At 55.1% G+C, this 19,356-nt stretch overlaps 2 protein-coding genes across 8 annotated transcripts in view; one reads left to right on the forward strand and one right to left on the reverse strand.

Moving 5' to 3' along the window:
• The window catches only part of IFT140 (intraflagellar transport 140), a 36,206-nt gene extending 34,603 nt beyond the window's left edge, over positions 1-1,603 (forward strand). For both annotated transcript variants that reach the window (XM_007528078.3, XM_060172634.1), the window contains exons 29-30: positions 336-477; positions 1,205-1,603. In XM_007528078.3, the coding sequence (XP_007528140.1) occupies positions 336-477; positions 1,205-1,408 (346 nt within the window). In that variant the 3' untranslated portion in view covers positions 1,409-1,603. The remainder of the gene's footprint in view (positions 1-335; positions 478-1,204) is intronic.
• A 96-nt stretch (positions 1,604-1,699) lies between these two features.
• TELO2 (telomere maintenance 2) lies at positions 1,700-8,601 on the reverse strand. 6 transcript variants are annotated; one of them, XM_060172635.1, is made up of 21 exons: positions 8,422-8,600; positions 7,807-8,308; positions 6,996-7,273; positions 6,738-6,806; positions 6,453-6,600; positions 6,257-6,359; positions 6,036-6,104; positions 5,821-5,962; positions 5,593-5,729; positions 5,346-5,425; positions 5,141-5,242; positions 4,901-4,989; positions 4,723-4,814; positions 4,531-4,647; positions 4,344-4,415; positions 4,009-4,173; positions 3,631-3,722; positions 3,291-3,390; positions 3,098-3,162; positions 2,821-2,936; positions 1,700-2,042 (listed from the first exon to the last, which is right to left on the reverse strand). In XM_060172635.1, exons 2-21 carry the CDS (start codon positions 8,145-8,147, stop codon positions 1,936-1,938), a joined length of 2,484 nt encoding a protein of 827 aa, XP_060028618.1. In that variant the 5' UTR covers positions 8,148-8,308; positions 8,422-8,600; the 3' UTR covers positions 1,700-1,935. The 6 variants fall into 6 exon arrangements, 4 of the variants coding, with proteins under 4 accessions (XP_060028618.1, XP_060028620.1, XP_060028622.1 ...); XM_060172637.1 differs by having other exon boundaries at positions 8,516-8,590; XM_060172639.1 differs by lacking the exon at positions 8,422-8,600 and having other exon boundaries at positions 6,996-7,149; positions 7,807-7,935.
• Positions 8,602-19,356: the final 10,755 nt, after the last annotated feature.

A 19,356-nucleotide genomic window follows, 5' to 3' on the forward strand; every position in this document is an offset into this window, starting at 1 on the left:
CTCATTTCCCACAAGAACCGCCAGCAGACTACAGGGTGCATGAAGGGTGCCGAGCCCCAAAAGGAAGTCCTCCAAACTAGGTTACTGGGAAGGTTATTCTAGAAACAATGACTGATTCTGGTGAAGACAGTGTTGGGAGCAGGGAGACCTGGTAGGCCTCCCCTCATGTGACAGCCTCAGGCAGGGTGACTCCTCTCCCCTGCCCCTGGATTGGGGACTGGGTGACCTTTCCTGGCGAGTGGCGCCTCAAGTCAGCCTATACAACTTCCCATGGCCCTTCCCCATGAAGTCCCACCAGCCAGAAGCCTGGGCTGAGTCGAGCTGTGCCCCCACAGGTCATATGCTGAGGACCCCAAGGAGGCAGTCAGGCAGTGTGAGCTGCTGCTGGAGGAGCCGGACCTGGACAGCACCGTGCGCACGGGGGACGTGTGCAGCGTCCTGGTGGAGCACTACCTGCAGGTGGAGGACTTCCAGACGGTGAGGCGGGACCTGGGGTGAGGAAGCTGAGGGTTCCTTTTCAGAGCTTATTGACAAGATAGAGAGCCAGGGTATCGCTCTGGCACGAGATGCCAGGGACTGAACTCACCACCTCGTGCCTCCAAGCCCAGAGCCCTGCTCATTGCACCACCCCCATAACAAGGTCTGAGTTTTTGTTTTTTATTTTGTTAAAATATTTATGAGTGGGAGTTGGGTGGTAGCATAGCAGGTTAAGCGCAGGTGGCGCAAAGCGCAAGGAGCAGCTTAAGGATCCCGGTTCGAGCCCCCGGCTCCCCACCTGCAGGGGAATTGCTTCACAGGTGGTGAAGCAGGTCTGCAGATGTCTTTCTCTCCCCGTCTTCCCCTCCTCTCCATTTCTCTCTGTCCTATCCAACGACGACAACAACTACAACAATAAAACAAGGGCAACGAAAAGGAATAAATATTAAAAATAATTTATTTATGAGCAAGATAGGAGGAGGTAAAGAGGCAGACATCACTCAGGTCCATGTGCTGCCAGGGACTGAACTCAGGACCTCATGCTTGAGAGTCCCAGTGCCTCATCCACTGCGCCACCTCCCGAACCACAGGGTCGAGTCTTCTTAGACTTGAAGGAACAGCAGGCGAGGCTCAGGGAGGGGCCAGCTGTAGAGGGTCTTGTGAGCACTGGGGGCAGACAGGCTGCAACTGGAGGCTAACAGTGGTGCCGCCCTGACCCGTGACCCAGGCGTACAGGTACCTTGAGGAGCTACGCAGGAGGCTGCCCGCTGCCAACGTGTCCTACTACGTGAGCCAGCGGACCATGGATGCTGTGTACCAGGGCCTGGGCCTCCCACCAGCACGGCCCCTGCCTGAGCGCGCTCGCCACAGCAGCCTGGACGACCCCCGGGAGCTGGCCGAAGAGGTGCTGGAGGAGGTGGACGACTCCTGAGGTACAGCCTTCTGGAAGTGTCTGACTCTGCCGCACCCAGGTGTCTTAGGCAGGGTTAGCTAGAGCCTGCCTACTGGGGTATGCCTTCCCAGCATCGATGGTGACCGCACGGTGTGTACACAAGGGGGTTTCAGGAGAGTGCAGACCTGGCCCCCCGCCGCCACGAGACTTTTAATAAAGCTTATTTTCTCAGAGGCTGTGTCTCTCTCCTGCCGTCATGACCCCCGAGGGGAGGGCCAAGGTCCCTGCTATCAGCCACCAGGGTGGGGTTTGAGCACCGGCTTCTGGGGGGGGGGTCACTCCTTTATTTTCACATTCACCTGCCTCCAGGTGAGAAAATGGGGAGGGGGCACATGTGAGGCTCCATAGTCTCTCCCCGGCAGTCCCCATCACCCCACGTTCCAGAGGGGTCCAGAGGCCTCGTGTGGCTCTGCTGAGTGCTCAGAGATGGTGGGGCCTGACATTGCTCCTTGGCTGCCTCCTCAAGGAGCCTGGTGCTGCTTGGCCCTGGGACCAAGAGTCAGGGACTAAGGGGCAGTGAGAGGAAGGAGCTTGTCCGAGAGTTTCTGGAGAAGTAGCAGCGCCTTCACAGCCAGCGCCCTGCAGTCCTCGTCCGGGTCCTGCTCAGCCACATCTGCTAAGAAGCTCAGTGTGGGCACAACTGGCCTGGCTGGGCCTGCTCACTCCCTCTGCACCTGCAGCGGCTGGGGTGCCACCAGCTCAGGACCCAACCACTAGGCAGCGCCTCAGACACCAGCTAAGGGTTCTCCCCACCCAGACCCCACACCCAGGCCAGCAGGGGGAATGTCCTGAGTGCTCGAGGCCTGCTGGGAACTCACAGGGGCCCATACCCCAGCCCCAGGATGCGCACATGGGGGTGCCACATGCAAGATGGCTAAGGGTCATGGGGCCCAGGACCTCCAAGTGGAGTCCAGAGACAAGACAGTGCTGTCCCTCTTGAGCCCAAAGGTGACAGGCTGCTCAGGTGCCTGTGAATGGATGCATAGCACAGGGAACTTCATCCGAAAACCATGCAGAACATGATTCTTTTTTTTTTTATATTTGTTACTGGATAGAGACAGAAATTGAGAAGGGGGAGATAGAGAGGAAGAGAGACAGAGAGACACCTGCAGACCTACTTCACCGCCTGTGAAGCGACTCCCCTGCAGGTGGGGAGCCGGGGGCTCAAACCAGGATCCTAACCAGTCCTTGCGCTTTGCACCACGTGCACTTAATCCACTGCGCTACCGCCCGACTCCCCGCAGAACACGATTCTGAGCCTGCTGGTACAGGGCACTCACTGTACCTTCCACAAGACTCAGACTTTACAGGAGGCGCACATATGCCGTCCTCATACTAGGGTGACAGTCCGTTCCCAGCTGGCTTGCCCCCCACCCTCCACCCCCTCTCACCTGCCAGCCATGACCTGACCTCCAGCAGCTCGTCAGGCAGGTCCTCCAGCAGACGCTGGGCCGGCATGCTTAGCAGCACGGCAGACACAGCAGTGAGCAGCCCCTGGCGCACGTAGCTGTGGACAAGGCAGGCTGAGCACGAGACGCATCCCCAGCTAGGAATCCCCATTATTCAGAGCTCCCGCCACAAGCTGGTCCAGCCCTCACATACCCAGGGAGTGTCCCCACCCCCCTCCCCAGGATTCCAGCCTGGGGACCCTGCCCAGAGACCACTCACGCATCACTGTGGAAGCGCAGGGCCCACACGAACTCCAGCAGCGCCTTGCCCATGGCCACAGCCGCCTGAAACAGCAGTGTGTGGACCTAGCCTAGGCCTTAAACCCCCCACAGCCCCAGGTGCCCAGCAGCCAGCCACATCGATGGGGCACATCCCATACAGGGGGGCGGGAGGCAGTGACTGTCATGCTCACCCCGGTGTTCACAGCCAGGTACATCAGGGCCCCAAGGGTGTGGGCCAGTCTCCCCAGAACCAAGTGGTCATCTCCCAAAAGATCAAAGGTCACTAGGGGCCTGCAACACAGGACCCAGCACATAGTGTGTGTGTGGGGGGTGGCAGTGGCCCTTCCTCTGGGCAGCTCCCACAGAGCCTTGAGCTACAGGAGAGGGAGTGGGTGCAGACACCCAATGCCAAGGGTACCACACCCCAGTCATGTCTTGACCAGCCTGAGATCCCCACCCTGACCCAAATCCCACCCACAGGGTGTTCAGGCCTCCCCCACCCGAAACGCCAGACTCCACAAATTGGCTAACCTGTCGAAACGCTGAATGAGGGGGAAGAAGAAGTAGCCAGCCACTGCGCTGAAGCTGTTGGGGTCACCAGCCGGAATGCTCCGGGCAGAGCCCTGCCAACAAGGGGCTGGGATGCTCAGGGCTGCTGACTGCTGCCCCCTGAGGGGAGCCCTGGCCCAGCCCCACCCCACCAGGAAGGGGGAGGGAGGGCACCAAGTGATACCAACAGCTCCAGAGGTGACACCCCACAGTGCAGCAGCAGACTGTGCTACCCCCTCCACCCACAAACCAATCACGTGTCCTGTGGTCTGAGCCAGGAGACTGCCCTCAGACTGCTGCTGTCCCCTAAAACTGGCCACCCCATGTCCCCCCAAAGTCTGGCCCCGCGTCCCGGATCACCCTGGAGAACCGCCGGGTCTTGCCACGGATCCGCTCCTCTACCACTGCCCGCCAGGCCGGGGCTGGGGCATTATCTGGCCAGGAAGGGGGGCCTGGGGAGCTGGGCTGGGGTGCCTTCCTGAGGCGCCCCGGCCGAGACAGCTCCTGGGCAGCCAGTGTCAGCACCTAAGGGAAGAGGCACCACACTGAGCCTCGCCCTGCTGGCAACCTGGTGCCTCTCAGACCTCAGGTCCCCGCCTACTGGGCCTCACTTGCCCTGGGCTAAGAGGAACAGAGGGCCTCGCTGCAGGGGGTGGGAGGGCCTGCACTGGAGGGGGTCCTGAGCCCTCACTCACGTCCAGGATGTCCATCCGCTGGCGCAGACTGTAGTTGAGGGTGTAGAACTGGGAGGTCAGGTACTCAGCCACCTGCACGGCAAGTGAGGTCGCTGTGACCACGACCCCCAGGCTGGATGGGCACACACTACCCCGGGTCCAGGGCTCCTCACAGCCACCCAGCACACAGGGTCCCGCGGGGACTCACGGGGGCCGGGTCTGTGACGGTGACGGCAACCAGAGCCCTCTGGCGCAGCCCATCAAAGCCCACCACGCTTGTTCGCTCCTCCAGGTGCAGCAGTGCCCGGGTCAGCTCCACGCTCACCTGCACACAGGGGTACCTCAGACCCGCCCCGCCCCGCCCCCAGGCCATGACCCATTTCCGGGCCCCACAGCTCACCTCCCGAGTGGCAGCCGGGCTCCGGAGCACCAGCGCCTCAAGAGCCCGCAGGGCAGCTTCCCAGCGCTCCCAGTCTTCACAGGCCGACAGGGCTGCAGGGGAGCAGACGGGGGACGTCAGGAACCTCCCACCCGCAGGCTGGCAGCCTGGGGGTCCTGGGCCCAGCTCCCCAGCCCACCTTCCAAGCAGTCCCGCACGTAAGTGGGCGCCTTGCTGCTCTTCAGTTCCTTGTCCCCTGACATGTCGTAGGGGACAAACTCATCGTCACTGTGGCAGAAACATAAATGAGGCTTGTCTGTTACCTGGGACAGATGATGGGCAGGGGTCCCCATATTCTGGAACCTCCCAACCCCTACAGACTCATTCCCTCAGTGATACCCATCCCGACTCCCTCACCCATAGGCCCTCCTGGGCCCACCTGTCAGGCTCAGAGTCGGAACCCTGTGGTTGAGTCTGGGGGGCGCCGTCACCTAGTGCTCCCTTCTCGGGGGTCTCAGCAGGGGCTGAAGCAGCCTGCAGGCTTTGGGGGAACAGGAAGGAGGCCTCAGGGATGGCCCTCATCTCCCAGGTGGTCTAAGCTCCTCTAGGACCAGCCCCGACTGGGACACCAGACGCCTGCTCACCTCGTCCTCGAGGGGCTGTCACCCACAGGCTGGGGAGTGGCCAGGGCCAGCAACTCACGGCTGAGCTCATCGTCCTGGTACTACAGGTGCACACGGAATCAGGCAGCCAGCCCACGGCAAACGTGGAGGCTGAAGGCAGGGGCCGCGTCCCTCCTGAGGGCCCCCACAGCCTGGGAGTCCCATCTGGAGAGAACGCTTGAAGACGCAGACACACCAGGGGGTGACACAGGCACCAGGCCTGGCTCACCTGGAACTTGAGGGGGGGTCCCTCAGGCTGGATGCGGGCACTGGCCACCTCGGCCACCACCATGCCTAGTCGGCGTGCGGCAGGCAGGCTGCTGTCCAGACGACAGCTCACCCCCGCCATCAGGCTGGCCAGCAGCTCTGCATGAACACAGAGGTCGGGGTGCAGGGAATGGGCAATGGGGGAGAGTGGAGGGACCCCTTCCCCCGCCCCACACCCTGCACTGCTCACCTTCCCGGCTGGCACGGAGCTCTACCTCATCCAGGAGGCCCAGGCCCAGCAGCACAGCCTTGCTGACGTAGCACTGCTGCTCCAGGGGCGTGTGGCGAATGGCGCTGCTGCTGCCCCACGTTTCCAGAAGTTCCTTGAGCACCTGTGAGGCACGTGCCACTGGTCTAACTGCCCAGGAGCCCTGGCTGCACTCTGTACCCTCCCCGCCCACTCACCTGCACGAGCATCGGGCGCCGCTGGCTGTCTAAGGCCAGGTACCCCAGCAGGCTCCGCAGCTCCTGTGTCTGCAAGGAAACCAGCACACGGACAGTCACTGTCACCTGCCCACCTGGGGTCCTGGGGAGCAGCGGGGCAGAGTGGGAAGAAGCCACAGCATGTGGCCACATCTCCTGGACAACCAGTCACCACCCTGCACCTGCTGACCCCGGGCACTCACCTTGTGTCGATACTGGAGGAACAGAAGCTTCCGGGTCATCACAAACTGGGCCTTCTTGTTTTTCACCACCAGGTTTCCCAAAAGCCGAGAGAGGACCTCAGGCCTGCAGGGACCGGCACAGACTCGACGTCATTGAGGCAGCAGCGGTCTCAACCCACCGCATGGGAGAGCAGCTGCAGAGGGATCCCCCGCTTACCCAGGGACGGCTTCCACCAGCCCAGTAAGCACGGCCTCCGTTGCCCGGTCGGGCACCTGCTCCAGCAGGCGCCAGCACACACGCTGCCACAGACAGCTGCCCTCCGTGAGCACCGTCAGCTGGGGCACCAGCACACCCAGGACTTCCTCTGGGGACAACACAGGCCTGAGTCCAGTAGGGCTCTACCCACTGCCCACCACAGGGAGCCCAGATCAGGGCCCAGTGCTCCCATGCCCACTGTTCTCCCACCACCCCACCCCCACTTCTCCAGGGACAGAGACTCACTATGTCGCCTCTGGACACAGGCCTTCCCCAGCACCTGGGACACGAAGGACACGGAGCAGTCTGAGCCACCTGTGAGGGGCGGGTAGGTGGCTGGAGCACTGGTGGTGTGAGCAGGCCAGGGACACAGTGCACGCATCCCGCTTCAGCGTGCCGCACACAGCTCGCCTGGTGGCCACAGCAACCCCAGGTGGGGACAGGACAGTGACTCTGGGGAGGTCTGAGTCCCACCACCCCTGGACACCCCTAGCAGAGACTCACCCCGGAGGGAGTCCACCACGGTACCCAGTGCCCTTGCGGTCTCCTTGGCCAGCAGAGGGAAGTAGTTCTGGGGCAGGAAGATTGTCAGGTTCTCTCGCTGCAACTGGTTGCCCAGGAGGTCGGGCAGGCCCACCAGCCGGGCCAGCAGAGTCTCCTGGAACAGCGGGAAGGCCGGTTCCTGCGGCTGCCTGCACTGTCCTTCTAGCACAGCCGTCAGCCGGCCAGCGCCCAAGAAACGGGCCAGCAGCTCCGCCACCTTCATCAGCCGGAAGCTGGGGCTAGAAGAGAGCAGGTGTGATGGGCAGGACCCCGCCGACAGCAGTGGAAAGGGCCACCACGGGAAGGTCTCCACAGCCACCACACGCGCATCGCGTGGAAGATGGTTACATCCTGGCACGGTGCGGCCTCCCACCCCCACTGGCCATGCCCCCCACTCTGGCCCTCGCTGGCTTGCATTTATGCTTGGGGGTAATAGTCCCCGGCTCCCCACCTGCAGGCAGTGAAGCAGGTCTGCAGGTGTCTGTCTTCCCCTCCTCTCTCCATCTCTCTCTGTCCTATCCAACAACGATGACATCAATAACAACAACAATAATAACTACAACAAGGGTAACAAAAGGGAATAAACAAATATTTTTTAAAAACAGTCCCCACGAGCCCTGGCCTATGCTCTCCTGTCAGCCTGGCACCGCTCCTGGGGACAGGGCCCTGGTGCTGGCCCTCAGCCAAGGCAAGACAGACAGAGCCCACCCACTACGAGGACAAGGACACGCCCCCCTCTTCACCCTCAGGACCCCAGGCAGGCGGCACTCACCCCTCGGTGGCCTCGATGGACTCCATGAGCACCAGGAAGGCCTGGTCGGCAGGGCCCTTCAGGAAGAAACTGGCCCACAGCTCCTCCAGCTGGCCAGCGGGCAGCAGCTCCAGCCAGGCCGGGCTCAGCCGGCTCACCAGACAGCGGAGAACGGTGGCCAAGTGCAGCCTGGCGAACTCCTGCTGCTCGTCGGGGAGCGCCGGGGCGTCTGTGCCACCCAGGAAGCGCTGCAGGCGGCCCAGGGCGGAGAGGACCGTGCCCCCATCCTCGGAGGAGCGCAGAGTGCGGACGGCCTCTTGGACGGCGAGGCGCACGGCGGCGGCCACGGCCGCAGGCTCCATCTTGCGGCCACAGGAGCAGCTGAATGCTGTGGAGACCCTCCCTCGGCCCCCTGCAGACTCCCCCCCCACCTCGTCCCACCAGGACGCTGGTCTTCGCGGGGGTCACACTGGGGGTACCGGCACCTCAGCACAGCCCACAGGGTCCTGCCGAGCCGCAGTGCCTGCCCGGGACGAAAGCGCCGCTAACGCTGGGTGGGCCTGTCAGCCCGCCTCACCCCAACCGAGTGCAGCTGCCCCAATGGCCTGAAGTGGGGTCCCCGGAGGAAGATCGCACCCTTCGGTCCTGGAGTCGCTCAGGCCCACCCGCCGCCAGTTCTTCACGGCAGCCACGTGTTGGCCCAGGTCCGCTCGCGACGCAGCTCACAAACCTCTAGGACCCCGGCCGTACTGCCCCGAGCCGCGGGTACCCCAGCGCGCCGAGAATCTGCAGCGAAACCCGGAACCGGAAGAGCTGCGGCGCCGTGTGATTGCGTCAGCACCTTGAGGGGGGGGCCGTGGTCGCTAAGGGGCGTGACTCAAAGGGGGCGGAGCGTGGTTCGGGGGCGGGGCGTGGTCGCCAGGGGCGTGGTTACTAGGGGGCGGAGCGTGGTTCGGGGGCGGGGCGTGGTCGCCAGGGGCGTGGTTACTAGGGGCGGAGCGTGGTCGCTAGGGGGCGTGGTTCAGGGGCGGAGCGTGGTCGCCAGGGGCGTGGTTCCGGGGGTGGAGCGTGGTCACCAGGGGCGTGGTTCCTAGGGGGCGGAGCGTGATCGCTAGGGGCGTGGTTACTGGGCGGGGCGTGGTTTCCGCGGGGGCGGGGCGGGCACTGCCCCAGCTGCTAGGTGCAATCACAGGTCAGCAGTCTGGTGCCCTGGCGAAGGGTACGTACGCATTGTACACGATTCACTTTTCTCTGGCAGGCGGCAGCCTGGACGAAAAAAATGAGGCCCAATCAGGCATTCTCCCACTGGGAGTCCGCGCTGGGTGCTGAGAGTACCTGCTCTGCACAGGAGGGGCAGCTAGGGGTGTGTCGTTCCTCCCCCCCTCATTTTCCCCGGACCGACAGAGCTAGGTCGTTCTTGCAACAGAACTGATACCCCACAACAACAACGATAAACAACAAGGGCAACAAGAAAAAAAAGAGCTTCTGGGAGCAGTGGATTCTTAGTGCAGGAACTGAGCCTCAGCAATAACCCTGGAGGCAGAAAAAAAAAATGGAGGGCAGAGGGTAGATAGTATAGTGGTTATGCAAAAAGCCTCTCATGCCTGAGGCTCCAAAGTCCCAGGTTCAATCCCCCACACCACCATAAGCCAGAGTTGAGCAACGCTCTGGTAAAAAAAGAAAAATAAAAAGATGCCCCAGAGGCAGAGGACCCTTCCTGGGACTCCAGTTCCTTCCACTTTGCTCCAGTGCCCTCTGCAACTTTATCCTTTATCCCCTATCATTTTTTTTTTTTTTTTTGGAGAAAGCATGCAGGAAGTTATTTCTGAAAAGACCTGTGTTCTTGGCTCCCAATCCGGTCACATTTTAGTGACCTGTGTATTTCTTCTTTAAATTTATTTTTATGGGGGCTGGGCAGTAGCGCAGTGGGTTAAGCACACATGGCACGAGTCGCAAGGAGTCTTCATATATTGCTCTCAGTCTCAGCTACACACACTTTTGGACTCGAACTATTATCTGTACGGATGTAAGCAGGTTCTGATCATTAATATCAGCGAGCAAGTCTGATCTCAAGGCTGGGATTATGAGAGGGGGTCGACCGAACATGATCTCAAATGGGGTCAGCTTTGCAGTATAGGGGTTATTTCTTACTCTATAAAGGGCAAAGGGAAGGAGAGTCACCCAGTCTATGCCAGTCTCCACAGTTAATTTTGTTAAGGTCTCGTTTAGAGTTCTATTCATCCTTTCTACCTGTCCTGAGCTTTGGGGCCTGTAGGTGCAATGTAATTTACATTTTGCCCTAATGACACCTACCAAGTTCTGGGTTACTTGAGAAGCGAAGGCTGGACCACCATCTGAACTTAATTGAAGGGGCATACCAAACCTGGGAAAAATCTTTTGGAGTACTTTCTTCACCACTGTCTGGGCCATCTCTCTCTTAGTCTGGAATGCTTCAGTCCATCCTGAGAAAGTATCTACAAACACTAACATATTTGTACCCATATTTTCCCGGTTTTACCTCAGTGAAGTCCATCTCCCAGTAGGCACCTGCTCTGGTTCCTTTCTCATGCACCCTGGGAGTTCTAGGCTGGTTGGTAGCATTTGCAAGTCTGCAGGCTTTGCATTCTGCAACTATTTCCTTAATCAGTTGGTTCTTGCTGTGGATTCTCAGGCTGGCTTTTTGCAAAAGTTCGGCCATTTTTCTTCATCCCAGGTGGGTGGTTCTGTGTATAGGCTGCAGCAGGTGTTTGGCCACGGCTTGGGGTAAGATGAGTTTACCATCAGCTGTTACCCACCGGTCACCGCGCTTATCAGCGAGAGGTAGCTTTTTTTTTCTGGAGCTCATTATCTGGTGTATATTTTGGCTCATCAGGTAGGGTGGGTTTTCCAGGGTCTGGCAGACAAAGAGCTAATTCGTCAGTTCTTTCCAATGCGACTCGTCTGGCTGTGGCATCCGCTAGGCGGTTGCCCTGTGCCACAGGACTTTCTCACTTTTGGTGTCTAGGGCAGTGTATCATGGTCACCTCATCTGGCATCCAGATAGCCTCTAATAGGTCTAACACTTCCCGTTGGTTTTTTATAGCTTTACCTTCAGCTGTGAGCAGTCCCCTTTCTCGATATATAGCCCCATGGATGTGGGTTGTGGCAAAGGCATAGCGGCTATTGGTGTAGATATTAAGTCTTTTCCCTCTCCCCAGATTGAGGGCTTCTCTGGGGGCAATTAATTCAGCTTTTTGGGCTGAGGTCCCTGCGGGCAGGGCGGCTTCCCCCACAGTCTCACGCTCAGTAGCCACCGCAGCCCCAGCACACCTCACGCCATCTCCAATGAAGCTGTTCCCGCCAGTACACTAGTTCACCCCTGCTCCCTCCAAAGGCTGTTCCCTCAGGTCTTCCCGGAGGCCAGATGCGCAGCCCAGAATCCCAGAGCAGCCATGCAAGGGAGCCTCCAATTCAGGGTCAGGGAGCAAGGCAGCTGCGCTCAAGGAAGCTTCATCAGCCAAATTCAAGGCAAGGATAGGAACTGGCATGGAGCTGGTGGTCACAACCACTGGTCCTTGGGGTTGGAAAGTAATGGTGCTCCCACCTTAGAAAGCAGGTCTCTCCCAAGAAGGGGGCAGGGGCATTCGGGAACAAGCATGAAAGAATGAGATGCCTGTCCCTTCCCCAAGTCCACAGTCCTCCGAGAAGTCCAGGAATATTGCGTCATGCCAATCGCTCCTTGTACCCAGGTCTTTTGTTTGGATAGTTTTCCCATGGACTGGGTTAACACTGAATGTTGAGCCCCCATATCTACTAAAAAGCTAACAGGTTTCCCCTCTATTGTTAAAGTTACCCTGGTTTTGGGGAGGGACCCGAACCCCGTCGGCCCTAGTCACCGAGCTCACCCAGTTCCAGGATTTTGGTCCCAGTGTCTTTTTGTCTCCCTTTCTTCTCGGACACTCTGTGGCCCAGTGACCCTTCTCCCTGCAATATGCACACTGATCTTTAAGGAGCTTCTTTTTTCCCTCCCCATATGGACCTCTGCTCTTTTCAAATCTTCGTGGAGGATGGGCCTCTCGGCCTTTCCACCAAGGGCCTTCAGCTGTAGCTGCCAACGGACACCTTGGTGAGGCTGCGCGTCTGTCGCTCATTAGCTGCTGTCATTGTCCCTAATTGGCGTCTTCAGGGGTTTCTTGATTGCTAAAGACTTTCTCCGCTCCTGCCAGTAGTTCCTGTAAAGACTTATCTGCTATGTCAGGGGTAGCTTGGTTTACAAAGGCCATAATTACTGCTGACTTATTTTCTGGAGCTTCTGGATCTAGGGGAGTGAACATTCAATATGCCTCCATAGTTCTTTCTAAGAAAGCAGCTGGGGTTTCTATCTTTTCCTGTTGCACACTACTAATCTCGGCCAAATTAGTGAGCTTCTTACCTTCAGGTGAATTAAATCCCAGGTGGGCCTTATCAGAGAGAAACTGGCATCTCTCAGGGCCGGGTTAAGGTGGGTCCCGTCTGCCCCAGGCACAAGTTTTTGGGATTCCGAGAGGATCCTTTCCCTTTCCTCTGTGGTAAAAAGAATCTGTAAAAGCTGCTGGCAGTCATCCCAGGCCGGCTGATGGGTAAAAACAACAGAATCTAACAGATCAATGAGTGCGGCTGGTTTTCCTGAAAACCTAGGGTTCTGCATTTCCCAGTCATAAAGGTCACTAGTGGAAAACGGCCAATACTGCATCCGGTGTTCGCCATTCTTATTCGGGGGTCCTGGGGCTCGGAGGGGCAGGGCCACCGAGTCAGGGGTCCTCCGGGCTGTACGGGCTCTCATACGAGGAGGGCTCCGTAAGTCCTGGCCTGCTGCCGGGGGTTCCTGTGGGACTGGGGGAGGCTGAGGTTGGCAGGGAGGAGGGTACTCTAGGAGGTCTTCTTTGGGACCACCTTGGAGAATAGGGTTGGAGGGGGAGTGAGAGGAATGAGAGGGGGCGCAGAAGGGGCAGTAGGTTGACGACGAAAATGCTTTAAAGCAAGAACGGCGGGTCTTGAACCCTGTGGAGGAAGAAAAAGTTTTAGCCAAGAGGGGGGTTTCTCTACCAGATCCTGCCAAGTAAGGATATAAGAAATCGGGTCTGGGGGTCCTGGATGTCCTGAGATGACGTCTTTGGTGGCATAGATAGTAGGCAGGTCCCAGGTTCCTTCTGGGGGCCAATTGGTAGAGAAGGCTGGCCACTCATTTTGGCAGTAAGTGATCCTCTGGCCTTGTTTTACCTCTAGACCCAAATTGTGACCTCTATGTTTAAATTTTCTAAAATGATTCAGGACCATAGTCAGAGGAGTCGAAGTAGCCTGACTCCTGACTTTGGACTCAGAGACAACACACACAAGGAAAATACAGAGACAATACACAGAGAATACAGAGACCACAATATATTCAAAGAAAATTCCAGCGGCCCAGCCGCCAACACTCTGAACCAACAGATGGGAGGACAGCCTCTCGCCGACGCTTCTCTCGCCGACCCACTCTCCCCTTCCAAATTTGCGGGGGGGATCCAACCCCCTACTGCAGGATCTGGGACGTCTTCCAGGACCCTGGACTCAGAGCCGCCCAGCACGTCCGCCTTTGACTCCAAGGGTCTCTCGCTACAGATACCTGACCTGAAGGCTCAGTGAAGCTGGTGTTCTTTTAGTGAGATGGGGATCCCAGACGAGGCCCCATATGTTATGCCCAGAAGTTCGAGTCCTGATCTCACGCAAAGAAGACCGGAATCACATGCAATAGCAAGAGCCTTTATTATCAAGCTTAAGCTTGGGCCGCTGACACCCTTCCAAGCAAAGGGAGATTCTGCGACCCCAATCACTTCTCGTCCCACCTTTTTATAGTTATCACAGGGTGGGCACAGGTGGAATCCACACAGAACAAGGAACAACTGGTTTTGGGCCAACAGCCGTTCTCAATATTCGGGGCCCCTCCCCAACCCCACATCCCCCCTGTCTTTTTGTAACTTTTAGGGCCCAATCTTGGGCCAGTCTCGGTTTCTGACTACTGTCCCGGTATCAATGGGGCGTGAGGACCAGTAGTAGCAGGAACAAAGATTAGAGTCACCAGGAGAGAAAGAGTCTACAGAGTCACGAGCAGAACAGTCGGAGCTTGAGCGGGTGTTTGGGAACAGACTTGAGTTGCCATCTGGTCTTGAACTCTTCTGTCTCTGCTGTATGGACGTGGGAGTGGTGGATCCACAAGCCGATACCATCCAGACGAGCCCCCGTATGTTATGCCCAGAAGTTTGAGTCCCAGTCTCACGCAAAGAAGACCAGAATCACATGCACTAGCAAGAGCCTTTATTATCAAGCTTCAGCTTGGGCCGCTGACACCCTTCCAAGCAAAGGGAGATTCTGCGACCCCGATCACTTCTCGTCCCACCTTTTCATAGTTACCACAGGGTGGGCACAGGTCGAATCCACACAGAACAAGGAACAGTTGGCTTCAGGCCAACAGCTGCTCTCAGTATTCGGGGCCCCTCTCCAACCCCACAGTTATGCAAAAAGCCTCTCATGCCTGAGGCTCTGAAGTCCCAGGTTCAATCCCCCACACCACCATAAGCCAGAGTTGAGCAATGCTCTGGTAAAAAAAATGATGCCCCAGAGGCAGAGGACCCTTCCTGGGACTCCAGTTCCTCCCACTTTGCTCCAGTGCCCTCTGAGACTTTATCCTTTATCCCCTATCATTTTTTTTTGGAGAAAGTATGCAGGAAGTTGTATTTCTGAAAAGTCCTGTGTTCTTGGCTCCCAATCCAGTCACATTTTAGTGACCTGTGTATTTCTTCTTTAAATTTACTTTTATGGGGGCTGGGCAGTAGCGCAGTGGGTTAAGTGCACATGGCACGAATCGCAAGGACCGGCGTAAGGATCTCTGTTCGAGCCTCTGGCTCCTCACCTGCAGGAGGAGTTGCTTCACAAGCAGTGAAGCAGGTCTGCAGGTGTCTATCTTTCCCTCTTTCTGTCTTCCCTTCCTCTTATGCTTTCTCTCTGTCTTATGCAACAACAATGACAGCAGCAACAACAATAATAATAACAAATGATAAACGACAAGGGCAACAAAAAGGAAAAAAGTAGTCTCCAGGAGCAGTGGATTCCTAGTGCAGGCACCAAGGCCCAGCGATAACCCTGGAGGCAAATATATACATATATATATATATATATTCTTTCTATTAGTGATTTGATAATGGTTTAAAAGGTCATAAGATTACAGGGGTGGGGGTCCAGCAGTAGCACAGTGCAAAGCGCAAGGAGAAGCTGTAAGGATCTCGATTCCAGCCCCCATCTCCCCACCTGCAGGGGAGTCCCTTCACAGGTGGTGAAGCAGGTCTGCAGGTGTCTTTCTCTCCCCCTCTCTGTCTTCCCCACCTCTCTCCATTTCTCTCTGTCCTATCCAATAACGATGACATCAATAACAATAACAATAGCTACAACAATAAAACAACTAGGGCAACAAGAGGGAAAATAAATAAATATTAAAAAAGAAAAAATATCGTATCGCACCAAAGTAAAAGATTCTGGGGTGGGTGGGTGAGGAGAATACAGGTCCAAGAAGGATGACAGAGGACCTAGTGGGGGTTGTATTGTTATATGGGAAACTGGGGAATGTTATGCATGTACAAACTATTGTATTTACTGTTGAATATAAATCATTAATTCCCCAATAGAGAAATAAAAAAATGAAAAAAATATTACAGGGCTATAGTGCAGCTCCCACCACTGCTCCCACCACTGCAGCCCTGTGCCCCTCACCGCCACCATAGTATTCTGCACAAAGTCTTAGCAACAGTTTGACTGCTTTCCCCTGCCCCAAGTTCATGTGTTTTGGGCAGGGGTAGTATAATGGTTATGCAAAGAGACTCTCATGCCTGAGGCTCCAAAGTCCTAGGTTCAATCCCCATCACCACCATAAGCCAGAGATGAACAGTGCTCTGGTAAAAAAAAAAAAAAATCAACACAACGAGTACCACCTCAGCATGCTTCACTTCAGACTGTGTCCAGAGACTCCAGGTGTGGAATGACAACCCTTCACCTTCATTACTCGAGTGAGACCTTTCCTTTCATAGTATTCTCTAATTCCATTCCAGGCAGTTCACTTCCTAACAAAGTCCCAAAACCTAGATAGAGACCAGGTCCGGTCCCATGAGAGAGAGCATATGTCCACACGTATCCATAAACTAGGGCAAAACATATACTTGAAAGCAAAAGTATGCAAGAGTCTGCACTGAGTACCCCCCAACACTTCATCTGCACTATTCCAGCCTGTAGGCCCATAATTGTTCATCACTTTGTTTGGCTTTGTATGTTAACTCTCTTTTCAGCCACCAGGTTCCACATGCCAGCAGGATGCCGACCAGACTTCCCTGGACAGACAACCCCACCAATGTGTCCTAGAGCTCTGCTTCCCCAGAGACCCACCCTACAAGGGAAAGAGAGAGGCAGACTGGGAGTATGGATCAACCAGTCACACCCAGGTTTAGTGGGAAGCAATTACAGAAGCCAGACCTTCCACCTTCTGCAACTGGCCATGACCTTGGGTCCATACTCCCAGAGGGATAAAGAATGGGAAAGCTATCAGGGGAGGAGATGGGATATGGAGATCTGGTGGTGGGAATTGTGTGGAGTTGTACCCCTCTTATCCTATGGCTTTGTTAATGTCTCCTTTTTTAAAATAAATAAATAAAATTTTTTAAAAGTTTATGGCCTGGGAGGTGGTGCAGTGGATAAAGTATTGGACACTCAAATCCTGAATCCCATCCCCAGCAGCACATGTATGAGAGTGATGCCAGGTTCTTCCTCGCTAGGGTTACTCATTAATAAATATTTTAAAAGTTCATGTGTTTTAATTCTTTGTACATATGCAGAAAACTGTCTGGTAGTTGTCTTTCAGAGAAATGTAGATCCTTGGTAAGAGATGTAAAATAGAGCAATGAGAGGGAGCCAGGCATTGGCGCAGCAGGTTAAGCGCACGTGGCAGAAAGCATTCGGATCTGCATCAGAATCCCTGGTTTGAGCCCCTGGCTCCCCACCTGCAGGGGAGTCGCTTCACAGGCAGTGAAGCAGGTCTGCAGATGTCTGTCTTTCTCTCCCCTCTCTGTCTTCCCCTCGTCTCTCCATTTCTCTATCCAATAACAATAATAACAACAATGATGACAAACAACAAAGGCAACAAAAGGGAAAAATGAACAAATAAAGTTTATTTAAAAAAAATATATATATGTAGGGAGTCAGGCAGTGGTGCAGCGGGTTAAGCACATGTGGCACAAAGCGCAAGGACTGGTGTAAGGGATCCGGGTTCAAGCCCCTGGCTCCCCACCTGCAAGGGAGTCGCTTCACAGGCGGTGAAGCAGGTCTGCAGGTGTCTATCTTTCTCTCCCCCTCTCGGTCTTCCCCTCCTCTCTCCATTTCTCTCTGTCCTATCCAACCGCAACGAAATCAATTACCACAACAATGTTAAACAACAAGGGCAACAAAAGGGAAAAAAATGTATGTATACATATACATATACATATACATATACATATACATATACATATACATATACATATACATATACATATATATATATATATAGCAATGAGAGTCCTTGAACACAGAACTGAAATATACAACCTCTTGAATTTAGATACGTGCACTTTTACTTTCTTCCTTTCGCTCTCTAATTTTATTTATTTATTTAGTCTCCGGGGCTATCTCTAGGACTCGGTGCCTGCACTATGAATCTACTGCTCCTGGAGGCTATTTTTCCCCCTTTAGTTGTCCTTGTTGTTTTTCATTGTTTTTTTTTTAATATTTATTTATTTCCTTTTTTATTAATTTTATTTTTGAGAGAGAGAGAGAGAAACACCAGAGCACTGCTCAGCTCAGGCTTATGGTAGTGCGGGGGATTGAACATGAGACTTAGGAGTCTCAGCCATGAGAAGTTTTTCATTGTTGTTATTGTTGTTTTGGCTGTCGTTGGAGATAAATTGATAAATCGATAGAGGAAGGGAAGACAGAGAGGGGGAGAGAAAGATAGACATCTGTAAACTAGCTTATGGCCTGTGAAGCAACCCCCCTGCAGGTGGGGAGCCAGGGGCTCGAACCAGGATCCTTCCGACGGTCCTTACACTTCATGCCACAAGAGCTTAACCAGCTGTGTTACTGCCTGGCCCCCTCTTTCTAATATATATATATATATATATAATTTTTTGCCTACAGGGTTATTGCTGGGGCTCAGTGCCTGCACTATGAATCCACTGCTATCTTTCCCATTTTTGTTGCCCTGGTTGTTATTATTATTGTTGTTGGATAGGACAGAAATCGAGAGAGGGAGAGAGAAAGATAGACACTTGCTTCACTGCTTGTGTAGCGACCCCTCTGCAGGTGGGCAGCAGAGGCTTGAGCCTGGGTCCTTGCACATTGTAACATGTGCGCTTAGCCAGGTAAGCCACCACTTGGTCCCGGTAAAATAAACTTAAAAAAAACTCTTTCTTTACCAGAGCACTGCTTGGTTCTGGCTGATCATGCTATTAAGATGGACCCTGAGACCTCAGAGGCTCAGGCATGAATATTGTTCATATAGCCATTGTACAGTGTCCCCAGCCCTAAGATTTATTTACTAACAGAGTAAATAAACAAGAGAGTGGAGAGGGGGAGAGAGACCAGAGCACATAAGTACTGGGGATTGAACCTGGGACTTCTGAGGCCTTAGCCTGAGCTACCTCTCTGGCCCCATCATTCTGTTTAATTTTATTGTTATTATTTTGTTATTGTTTTTTAAAAGAAAATTTTATGGGGTGGCATGGTGGCACACCCGGTTGAGCACAAGGACCCAGGTCCCCAACTGCAGGGAGAAACTTTGCAAGTGGTGAAGCAGGGCTGCAGGGATCTCTCTGTCTCTCTCCCTCTCTATCACCCCTTTCCCTCTTGATTTCTGACTGTCTCTATCCAATAAACAAAGATAATAAAAAAGTAAAAGAAAGATTTGTGAGAGGTGGGGGGTGTGGAGAGAGGTGGGGGGAGGGAGGGAACCAGAGCATCACTCTGGCACATGCAATGTGGGGGATCCAGCTCAGGACTCCTGATACATTATCCACTCAACAGGTCCCAGACTGTTGAAGATTTATTAACAAGAGAGCAACAGAGGGAATCAGAGCATCACTCTGGCACACACAATGCTGGGGATCAAACTCAGGACCACAGCACAGGTTTCTAAGTCCTGCTCTACCCTGCTGCCCACTTTCAAGTGGCAGCCGTCCCGCTCATGCATCTCAGGATCGAGTTCCCAGCCTTTGGCAGCCAGTCACTGCTGAGGGTGCAGGTCCCCTGTGGGGTCAGGGCACATGGTCTCAGACCAAAGGAGGCCGTGCCTCAATTGCCCGGAGTCTCAGCTGGATCCCTCTGCCAGGGTGCTTGACACTCACCATCCTCAATGGCTCAGGTCCCTCTTTTCTTCTCATTACTTTTGGTGTGAGGGACAAGAACCATCTTTTCTCTCTATATGGGACAGTAAGAGGTCTGAGCAGTGTTGCACCTGGTTAAATGCACATATCACCATGCGCAAGGATCTGGGTTTAGCCCCCA

The sequence above is a fragment of the Erinaceus europaeus genome, chromosome 15, assembly GCF_950295315.1.
Source record: "Erinaceus europaeus chromosome 15, mEriEur2.1, whole genome shotgun sequence".
NCBI lineage: Eukaryota > Metazoa > Chordata > Mammalia > Eulipotyphla > Erinaceidae > Erinaceus > Erinaceus europaeus.

Excerpts from the sequence above, each read along its gene's own strand:
- TELO2 (XM_060172635.1), bottom strand. The coding sequence starts at position 8,147 with ATGGAGCCTGCGGCCGTGGCCGCCGCCGTGCGCCTCGCCGTCCAAGAG. Across the intron at positions 6,105-6,256 it reads TCCTCCAGTATCGACACAAG|ACACAGGAGCTGCGGAGCCT; the intron begins GTGAGTGCCCGG and ends GTTTCCTTGCAG. Across the intron at positions 4,990-5,140 it reads TCCGACTCTGAGCCTGACAG|TGACGATGAGTTTGTCCCCT; the intron begins GTGGGCCCAGGA and ends TTTCTGCCACAG.